This window comes from Entelurus aequoreus, linkage group LG22 (genome assembly GCF_033978785.1).
Source record: "Entelurus aequoreus isolate RoL-2023_Sb linkage group LG22, RoL_Eaeq_v1.1, whole genome shotgun sequence".
Lineage (NCBI taxonomy): Eukaryota > Metazoa > Chordata > Actinopteri > Syngnathiformes > Syngnathidae > Entelurus > Entelurus aequoreus.
Window position 1 is genome coordinate 44,043,277 of NC_084752.1, and position 11,249 is coordinate 44,054,525.

At 34.4% G+C, this 11,249-nt stretch overlaps 2 protein-coding genes across 3 annotated transcripts in view; one reads left to right on the forward strand and one right to left on the reverse strand.

The window, feature by feature from the left end:
* LOC133639798 (glutamyl-tRNA(Gln) amidotransferase subunit B, mitochondrial-like) overlaps positions 1 to 9,526 on the reverse strand; it is a 71,282-nt gene extending 61,756 nt beyond the window's left edge. For both annotated transcript variants that reach the window (XR_009823859.1, XM_062033410.1), the window contains exons 1-3: positions 9,358 to 9,526; positions 3,557 to 3,710; positions 3,366 to 3,479 (exon numbers count right to left, since the gene is read on the reverse strand). Coding sequence is in view for 1 of the 2 variants with exons in the window: in XM_062033410.1 (XP_061889394.1) it covers positions 3,366 to 3,479; positions 3,557 to 3,710; positions 9,358 to 9,524 (435 nt within the window). In the remaining variant the exon portion in view is untranslated. The remainder of the gene's footprint in view (positions 1 to 3,365; positions 3,480 to 3,556; positions 3,711 to 9,357) is intronic.
* Positions 9,527 to 9,570: 44 nt separating this feature from the next.
* LOC133639442 (dCTP pyrophosphatase 1-like) lies at positions 9,571 to 10,515 on the forward strand. The gene is given in 3 exon segments (XM_062032732.1): positions 9,571 to 9,619; positions 9,758 to 9,882; positions 9,884 to 10,515. Coding segments are annotated over 3 exon segments (468 nt in total). The 3' UTR covers positions 10,178 to 10,515.
* Positions 10,516 to 11,249: the final 734 nt, after the last annotated feature.

Sequence of the window (11,249 nt, forward strand, 5' to 3'; positions counted from 1 at the left end):
TGGCAGATTCCGAGTGAGGAACACCGACATGACAGGACTTTAAAAAAATGCTAGTTTTATAACAGTATCAGTGTTTCCCATAAACTGCCAAGATACCTGTGTTGGTGGGGGCGTGGCTATGGGCGTGGTCACCATGACATCATCAAGTAATTTGCATAATTTAAGTATCATATCATTGTAATATGATTTTCTCTAAAAAGGCTCAAAAAATGTATACTTACTAATTAATAATAACAGTTTTGTTTTAAACGTCCATCCATCCATCCATCCTACAATATAATTACAACACTATGTACATCAGGGGTCACCAACCTTTTTGAAAGCAAGAGCTACTTCTTGGGTACTGATTAATGCGAAGGGCTACCAGTTTAAAAACACTTAAATAAATTGCCAGAAATAGCCAATTTGCTCAATTTACCTTTAACTCTATGTTATTATTAATAATTAATTATATTTACACTTAATTGAACGGTTTAAAAGAGGAGAAAACACGAAAAAAATTACAATTAAATTTTGAAACATAGTTTATCTTCAATTTCGACTCTTTAACATTCAAAATTCAACCGAAAAAAAGAAGAGAAAAACTAGCTAATTTGAATCTTTTTGAAAAAATTAAAAAACTAATTCATGGAACATCATTAGTAATTTTTCCTGATTAAGATTAATTTTAGAATTTTGATGACATGTTTTAAATAGGTTAAAATCCAATCTGCACTTTGTTAGAATATATAACAAATTGGACCAAGCTATATTTGTAACAAAGACAAATAATTATTTCTTCTAGATTTTCCAGAACAAAAATTTTAAAGGAAATTCAAAAGACTTTGAAATAAGATTTAAATTTGATTCTACAGATTTTCTAGATTTGCCAGAATATTTTTTTTTAAAATTTTAATCAGAATAAGTTTGAAGAAATATTTCACAAATATTCTTCGTCGAAAAAACAGAAGCTAAAATTAAGAATTAAATTAAAATGTATTTAGTATTCTTTACAATACAAAAAATAAATTTACTTGAACATTGATTTAAATTGTCAGGAAAGAAGAGGAAGGAATTTAAAAGGTAAAAAGGTATATGTGTTTAAAAATCCTAAAATCATTTTAAGGTTGTATTTTTTCTCTAAAATTGTCTTTCTGAAAGTTATAAGAAGCAAAGTAAAAAAATTAATGAATTTCTTTAAACAAGTGAAGACCAAGTCTTTAAAATATTTTCTTGGATTTTCAAATTCTATTTGAGTTTTGTCTCTCTTAGAATTAAAAATGTCGAGCAAAGCGAGACCAGCTTGCTAGTAAATAAATACAATTTAAAAAATAGAGGCAGCTCACTGGTAAGTGCTGCTATTTGAGCTATTTTTAGAACAGGCCAGCGGGCTACTCATCTGGTCCTTACGGGCTACCTGGTGCCCGCGGGCACCGCGTCGGTGACCCCTGGTGTACATATTTCGCTTTATTCAACACTGCCTGGGGCTCTAACGACTTCCAATGATGGTTAAAAATGATGCCAGCACGAAAAGAAAGCAATCCTCAAATAGGAAGAAATTGCAGAAAAGAGGGAGGAAATGACCGGTGGATAATGTGGAAAAAGGTGGCAGAGGGAGCGGAATGAGCTGATGAGTGAAAAAGCTCAGGTCGTTTTCTTTTAACGGCGTTCTGTGTCATTTGTCTGACCGTCTGGCAAACAGAAGCACTGCCGCCACTTCTTCAGTAAAGCCATAATAGTATTATAGGAAGAAGTAGAAGACAGACTTTGCCTACACTGCAAAAAGTGGAATCTAAGTAAGATGAAATATCTCAAATAAGGGTGATATTTGCTTATTTTCTGTCTGATAAGATCATTCTTCTCACTAAGCAGATTTGATGTTAGAGTGTTTTACTTGTTTGAAGGGTTTTGGTTAGGGATGTCCGATAATGGCTTTTTGCCGATATCCGATATTGTCCAACTCTTTAATTACCGATACCGATATCAACCGATACCGATATCAACCGATATATGCAGTCGTGGAATTAACACATTATTATGCCTAATTTGGACAACCAGGTATGGTGAAGATAAGGTACTTTTTAAAAAAATTAGTAAAATAAGATAAATAAATTAAAAACATTTTCTTGAATAAAAAAGAAAGTAAAACAATATAAAAACAGTTACATAGAAACTAGTAATGAATGAAAATGAGTAAAATGAAGTGTTAAAGGTTAGTACTATTAGTGGAGCAGCAGCACGCACAATCATGTGTGCTTACGGACTGTATCCCTTGCAGACTGTATTGATATATATTGATATATAATGTAGGAACCTACCAGAATATTAATAACAGAAAGAAACAACCCTTTTGTGTGAATGAGTGTAAATGGGGGAGGGAGGTTTTTTGGGTTGGTGCACTAATTGTAAGTGTATCTTGTGTTTTTTATGTGGATTTAATAAAAAAAACAAAAAAACAACCAAAAACGATACCGATAATAAAAAAAACGATACCGATAATTTCCGATATTACATTTTAACGCATATATCTCTAATAAAAACAGTTCCATAGAAACTAGTAATTAATGAAAATTTGTAAAATTAACTGTTAAAGGTTAGTACTATTAGTGGAGCAGCAGCACGCACAATCATGTGTGCTTACGGACTGTATCCCTTGCAGACTGTATTGATATATATTGATATATAATGTAGGAACCAGAATATTAATAACAGAAAGAAACAACCCTTTTGTGTGAATTAATGTGAATGAGTGTAAATGGGGGAGGGAGGTTTTTTGGGTTGGTGCACTAATTGTAAGTGTATCTTGTGTTTTTTATGTGGATTTAATAAAAAATAAAAAATAAAAATAAAAATAAAAAAACGATACTGATAATAAAAAAAACGATACCGATAATTTCCGATATTACATTTTTAACGCATTTATCGGCCGATAATATCGGCAGACCGATATTATCGGACATCTCTAGTTTTTAGTATAAGTTTGCTGGTTTCAAGAAATGTAATGGCGAGCGCATATCATTATGTCAAGATAATGGCACTAGCATTTACTTCATTTAAGAACGTTTTTCAACATATTGAGCAAAAAGGTCTCTTTTTTTTTTCTACCAAGATAAGTGCACTTGTTATTAGTGAGAATATACTTATTTTAAGCTATTTTTGGGTTCATTGAGGTTAGCTAATTTTACTTGTTTTGGAAAGTCTGGACAAGCCAAATTTTCTTGTTCTATTGGCAGATAATTTTGCTTAGTTCAAATAAAATACCCCTCATTTTTATTTATTTTTTTCTTGTTTTTGAACACTGACTTTTTGCAGTGTAATGAGCATTTCTGTCAAGCCCATTCTTCTAACCTGATGATGCAAAGAAAAAAAAAGCTTGAAAAACTTACGGGGAGATCAGCATAAAAGTAGTGTTTCCTGTCAAAAAGGGACTTCCTGTTTATGCTGCAGTTGAGGGCCAGCCCCGTCATCACTGCTGCCTCAACGCATCGTCTGTTCAACACCTGGAAAGACATAAATGTTCATTATTGATGACATTATTATTATTTTCGCGCAATGGTAATGAAGTCCTGACTCTCACAGGTAACGTGCCGGGTAAGGAGGCGTCCAAGAATGACACCAGGGAGTTTGGAGGAGACATGAAATGGACCCCCGAGCCGGAGAACAACTTGGTGTTGGAGTGAATCTGGGCGTGGATCTCCAGGCCCACCACTCCTTCCAGCTGCAGAGGAACACTGAGGACGAGAAGGAAGCAGACGACTTAACAAAAGTCTTACAATACATCGGAATGCAGTCGTAGTTTGGTAAAGGTTGAGTTACACCAAAGACACGCGAAAAAAATAAATACAAGTTAAAGTTAAAGTACACACTAGGTGTGGCGAAATTATTCTCTGCATTTGACCCATCACCCTTGATCACCCCCTGAGAGGTGAGGGGAGCAGTGAGCAGCAGCGGTGGCCACGCTCAGGAATCATTTTTGGTGATTTAACCCCCAATTCCAAGCCTTGATGCTGAGTGCCAAGCAGGGAGGTAATGGCTCCCATTTTTATAGTCTTTGGTATGACTCGGCCGGGGTTTGAACACAAAGTTGTGTATTAGTGTAATGTTACAAGAATTAGCTTTTATTTTGAAAAGAAAAAGTCAATATTAGTAGAATTGAAATTGTATTGTGAAAAAAAAGTTGCAATACTAAAATTATAAAATTTTATTTTTTAAAGAAAAAAAACAAGATATATTGTTAGACATTAATTGATTTGATTGATTGATTGAAACTTTTGTTAGTAGATTGCACAGCACAGTACATATTCCGTACAGTTGACCACTAAATGGTAACACCCCAATAAGTTTTTCAACTTGTTTAAGTCGCATTTTGTTTGCAAAATTCATTCAGAAAGTTTAGTTGAAAAGTAGTGAATAATTTTAATGTTGCATTTTTTTTTTTTTTTTTAATAAAGTCAATACATTACTAACATAAAAATGTAATTATGTAGCCATATTTATAGTGAAAGTTCCAAAAGTGTGTATTTTTAAGCAAACGTATCATTAGAAAGAAAAACTCTAAAAGCATTATGTTGATGTATTTTTGTATGAGGGGAAAAAAAGCACAATAAAAGAAAAAAGAACATCCACCCATTTCCTACCGCTTGTCCTTACAACAAAGACACACGGAAAAAAAAAAAAAAAGTTAAGTTAAAGTTAAAGTTAAAGTACACACTAGATGTGGCGAAATTATTCTCTGCATTTGACCAATCACCCTTGATCACCCCCTGAGAGGTGAGGGGAGCAGTGAGCAGCAGCGGCGGCCACGCCTGGGAATAATTTTTGGTGATTTAACCCCCAATTCCAAGCCTTGATGCTGAGTGCCAAGCGGGGAGGTAATGGCTCCCATTTTTATAGTCTTTGGTATGACTCGGCCGGGGTTTGAACACAAAGTTGTGTATTAGTGTAATGTTACAAGAATTAGCTTTTATTTTGAAAAGAAAAAGTCAATATTAGTAGAATTGAAATTGTATTGTGAAAAAAAAGTTGCAATACTAAAATTATAAAATTTTATTTTTTAAAGAAAAAAACCAAGATATATTGTTAGACATTAATTGATTTGATTGATTGATTGAAACTTTTGTTAGTAGATTGCACAGCACAGCACATATTCCGTACAGTTGACCACTAAATGGTAACACCCCAATAAGTTTTTCAACTTGTTTAAGTCGCATTTTGTTTGCAAAATTCATTCAGAAAGTTTAGTTGAAAAGTAGTGAATAATTTTAATGTTGCATTATTATTTTTTTTTTTAATAAAGTCAATACATTACTAACATAAAAATGTAATTATGTAGCCATATTTATAGTGAAAGTTGCAAAAGTGTGTATTTTTAAGCAAACGTATCATTAGAAAAAAAAACTCTAAAAGCATTATGTTGATGTATTTTTGTATGACGGGAAAAAAAGCACAATAAAAGAAAAAAGAACATCCATCCATTTCCTACCGCTTGTCCTTACACCAAAGACACACGGAAAAAATAAATAAAAGTTAAGTTAAAGTTAAAGTACACACTAGATGTGGCGAAATTATTCTCTGCATTTGACCAATCACCCTTGATCACACCCTGAGAGGTGAGGGGAGCAGTGAGCCACGCTCAGGAATCATTTTTGGTGATTTAACCCCCAATTCCAAGCCTTGATGCTGAGTGTCAAGCAGGGAGGTAATGGCTCCCATTTTTATAGTCTTTGGTATGACTCGGCCGGGGTTTGAACACAAAGTTGTGTATTAGTGTAATGTTACAAGAATTAGCTTTTATTTTGAAAAGAAAAACTCAATATTAGTAGAATTGAAATTGTATTGCGAAAAAAAGTTGCAATACTAAAATTATATAATATTATTTTTTTAAAGAAATTAAACAAGATATATTGTTAGACATTCGCATTCTGTCTGCAAAATTCATTCAGAAAGTTTAGTTGAAAAGTAGTGAATAATTTTAATGTTGCAATTATTTATCTTATTTAGCCATTACATTACTGTAAGTCACCGCATTGATTTTAAATGACTTTTAATTGTTTTAAAATCCCTAAATGGCCTGGCCCCACAATACCTGACCGAGCTTCTGCACCATCATACCTCGTCTAGAGCCCTAAGGTCAGCTGACCAACTGCTGCTGGCGGTCCCCAGATCCAGGCTAAAGACCAGAGGGGACAGAGCCTTTTCCGTTGCCGCCCCTAAGCTCTGGAACACCCTTCACATTAGGTCAGCCCAGAGCTTGGGGGTCTTCAAAACCCTTCTTAAGACCTACCTCTTCTCACTGGCCTTCAACCTGAGCTGAGGACCGCCCAATAGGCCACCATTTCTAGTCCCCCCCAACCCCTTTACTTAAATTTTTTTTCAATTTGTCGCACTTTTATTATTTATATCTTGCAATTTTACTTCTTATTGGAACCCTTTTACCGTATTGCACTATCGTGTTTCCCTTCCACATCCCACCTCCCCGGATTGTAAATAACCAAATGACAATAATCTAACGTATATCCTTGTTCTTATGCTATCTGAACTCACTATGTTATTTGCATGCTGTACATATCCTACCAAGTCACACCTACACTGTTTCAATGTCCATTTCTCTGATGATGCAATCGTTGATGACTGAAGTGCTGATATCAACCCAACCCTCCACATCCCACCCCCCGGATTATAAATAATTCAATGTATATACTCCTGATGATTAACTTGTGTGATGACTGTATTATGATGATAGTATATATTTGTACCATGAATTGATTACGTCAGGGGTGTCCAAACTTTTTCCACTGAGGGCCGCACATTGAAAAATCAAAGCAAGCGGGGGCCATTTTGATATTTTTTATTTTAAAAACCAATAGAATATATGTATAAAAAATATACATTTAGGCCTCCACTCAGGCTTGATACCGGGGACTCCAAAGGGTTTGGGTTCAAAAAAATAAATAAAATGTAATTTAGTATTATTATTATTATTCAAAGTTTAAATATCTAGATCAACATTAGGTATATCTGTCAATATAACATTTTTTTTTTTTTTTTAGATTTAAGTTGTATGCCCTTTTTGTCAGAGAAAACCCATTTTTTTTAATGGAAAAAACACAAAATATGAAATATTTTCCCCCAATAACATTTTAAAGTGGAACATTTCAGATTATATAATAATTGGAACTCATAACATAACTCATGACAACATTGATTTTAATTTTTTTTTTTTTTTTGAGCAGACACTTTAAAAAAAACAAAAAACACTAAAATGATTGGGGATCCAAAAGGGTCCTGCTCAGTAAAGTGTTAAAAAATAAATCGTAATTTTTAAAAAAACTGTTAACACAATAGTCTCGAGATCAACTTCAGATCTATCCGCCAATTATAACTTGTATTGTTGTTTATTATGTTCCTTGTTTGTTCATTTTAGGCCCTTCTTTAAAAAAAAAAAAAAAAACAGTTTTTTATATGCCAACACAAAATATGCAACATTTCCCCCGAAAAATATCTCAAAGTAGAATATTTAATGTGACCTAATTGGAGCCTTGAATAGGTCTATAATTCATTTTTGATTCATTATTATGTTTTAAAGAAGAAACAGCCTGCATGACAGCTTAGTGTTATTAGAGTCAACATAGCAACATTTTATTGTCACCTGTTACTCTTTTATACCACTTTTTATGTTTTTTTTAATCGTACTTTTAGAATGTGCCGTTAAAAAATTAACTGCGGGCCGCAAATGGCCCTCGGGCCGCACTTTGGACATCCCTGGATTACGTGGACCCGGACTTAAAAAAGTTGAAAAATGTATTGGGGTGTTACCATTTAGTGGTCAATTGTACGGAATATGTACTGTACTGTGCAAATCTACTAATAAATGTTTCAATCAATCAAAAAGCTAATTCATTGTTTATGTTCTTTGTTTGTTTTTGTTTTTTCTTTTTTGCTCCATGCTTTTTAACCTGTAAAGCACTTTGGTCCAATTTAAAAATGGTTGTAAACGTGCTATATAAATAAAGTTGCCTTGCCTTACCTAACATAAAAATGTGATTTTTGTAGCCATATTTATAGTGAAAGTTCCAAAAAGTATGTATTTTTAAGCAAACTTATAATTAGAAAGAAAAACTCTAAAAAGCATTATGTTGATGTATTTTTGTATGAGGGAAAAAAAGCACAATAAAAGAAAAAGAACATCCATCCATTTTTCTACCGCTTGTCCCCCCTGGACAATAACAACCGAGAAAAAAAGGAGCATTCCCACACGAAGGTAAACACCAGAAAACATTCTCTCTCCGAAGACGAGCCATACAAAACATGAAACATTTGTCTTCTCATTGAGTGACTACAAGTTTAATAGAAGAAGTGCACTCGGACGCTTTACAAAGTCCAGTGCAGTGTACTTTGACGACGCTTTCTTTCTTTCTTTCTTTTAGTTTATTTCGAACATGAACACATTTACATCATAATACATCACACAATTTCATATCATTTCATTTACATCATGCCCGAAAAGGAGTAGGAAGAAGCAAAGCTTATTTAATCCTACCCCTTTCCCACTTCAAAGCATTTACAATTATATAAAATCATTTACTGACCTTTTTATATAATAAAATAACATCTATGAATTAGTATATACAACAGTTTGTAATATGTAATTAATTAATTCAGTCATTATTAACATACTGAGATGAAGAATATTTTCAATAAGGTTGGAAGTTTTTCTCATAATTCTTCTTCTTTGTAAGCACTATTAATTTAAACAACCTCTTAAACTGGATCATGTCAGTACAATTTTTAACTTCTTTACTTAATCCATTCCATCATTTAATTCCACATACTGTTATGCTAAAAGTTTTAAGTGTTGTACGTGCATATAAATGTTTTAAATTATTTTTTCCTCTAAGGTTATATTTCTCCTCTTTAGTTGAGAAGAAATGTTGTACATTCTTAGGTAGCAGGTTATAGATTGCTTTGTACATCATTTTAGCTGTTTGCAATTTTACCAAATCACCAAACTTTAATATTTTTGACTTAATAAATAAAGTGTTTGTATGTTCTCTATATCCAACATTATGTATTATTCTAACTGATCTTTTTTGTAACATGGTTAACGAATGTAGCGCACATTTGTAGTTATTTCCCCATATTTCTGCACAATAAGTCAGATATGGTAACACTAGTGAGCAGTAGAGAATATGAAGTGATTTTTGGCCCAGGACGTGTTTTGTTTTATTCATTATTGAAATGTTTTTTGCTACCTTATGTTGTATGTTTTGTATATGAGATTTCCAGTTCATTTTATCATCTATTAATACTCCCAAAAATCTGGTTTCTTTTACCCTTTCGATGTCTACTCCGTCTATTTGTATTTAGACGTTCACCTACCCTTTCGTCCTGGCCTGTAGTCGGTGGTCGTTAGTCGAAGCAGACATATTTAGTCTCCTGGCTGCAAACGACGCATTTCGACAAAATAATGTTGCTTTTATCATTTTGTAGTGAACGCCGCCTTTCACTGTCACAGCCGAGGTAGCCATGTTGTTTGTCGCGGACATACACGGGAGTTGTAGTTTATACCAGCGCTTGAAGCTCGTAAGAAATATGAAAGAAAACTACAAATCCCAGTTAAAGCGAGTATTAAGACTTCCGGGTCGCGACACCGGATTTCCGGTTGTATATTTGGCGGGACTTCTCCCCTATCTATAAGTTGGCGGGTGTTATTCCGTGATTACAAGCAACTCGCTTCAACATGATGGCCTCGAATGGAACGACGGTTAATGGCGGCGAGTCTCGCCGGCTGTTAATGGAAGTGCCGACGAAAAGAAAGACGCCTTCACCTTCAGCCCGCAGCCCACCGTGGAAGACATCCGACGCATGCAAGCGGAGTTCACCGACGAGCGCGCCTGGAATCAGTTTCCACCAGCCCCGCAACCTGCTGCTGGCCATGGTCGGGGAGGTGGGCGAGGTGTCGGAGCTCTTCCAGTGGAAGGGCGAGGTGGCCGAGGGTCTGCCGGACTGGAGCGAGGCCGAGCGGGAGCAGCTGGCCCACGAACTCAGCGACGTGTTCATCTACCTGGTGGAGCTGGCCGAGAAGTGCCGGGTGGATCTCCCCCAGGCGGTGCTGCACAAGATGGCCCTCAACAGGATCAAGTACCCCGCCAGCAAAGTGCACGGCTCGGCCAAGAAGTACACGGAATATGACGACTGATGCTTCTAGAAAGTCAGACTTTGGTGGTGTGGTGGTCGTCTTATATTCAGCTGCTCATGTTTTTTTTTTTTATTTTACATTTTTTAAACTTTGTTTTTGTTTCTTTTTTCGGTTAAATGACTTTTTTTTACTGCTGTTAAACCCTGTTAACACATACGAAGTGACAATCAGCCACTATGAGAGTTGATTTTAAACATTTAAAAAATATATATTTAAAAGGGTATTAAAATGTTACTTGTTATGACATTTGCCTATAAGGGCATGAACATCACTGGAATGTAACAGGACTACTTTTTGTTCTTGAGTTTTCCCCATCCAGTTAAAAGTGTCTGCAGAGATAACCCAAAGTAAAAGTTTCTTTAACTCTACTTTTTGTGTTGTTGTTGGAATTATTCACTCATATGTACATTTTGACAATCTAATTCCTGCTTTATTTAGAGATCTCCTTGATGATTTTAAACAGTAACATGAATCAGAAGCTTTTTCCACATATTAAATACCACAAAAACCTCGTCAATATAGACATTATTAGGCTTAGTTTATTATTGCAGATAAATTGGAGACCAAATTAACTGATTTAATATTGCACACAAATGTAAATATACCCCTTAAAATGCAGTACACATACAAAGTGACAATCAGCCAATATGAGAGTTGATTTTAAACACTTAAAAACAATATTTAAAAGGGTAATAAAATGTTACTTGTTATGACATTTGCCTATAAGGGTATGAACATTACTGGAATGTAACAGGACTACTTTTTTGTTCTTGACTTTTCCCCATACACTCAAAAGTGTCTGCAGAGATAAACCAAAGTAAAAGTTTCTTTAACTCTGCTTGTTGGAATTATTCACTCATATGTACATTTTGACAATCTAATTCCTGCTTTTTTAAGAGATCTCCTGGTATGCAAAAGTGACTTCTTGATGATTTTAAACCGTAACATGAATCAGCAGGTTTTTTTCTACATATTAAATACCGCAAAAACCTCGTCAAAATAGACAGTATTAGGCTTAGTTTATTATTGCACATAAATTATATTTGGAGACCAAATTAACTGATTTAATATT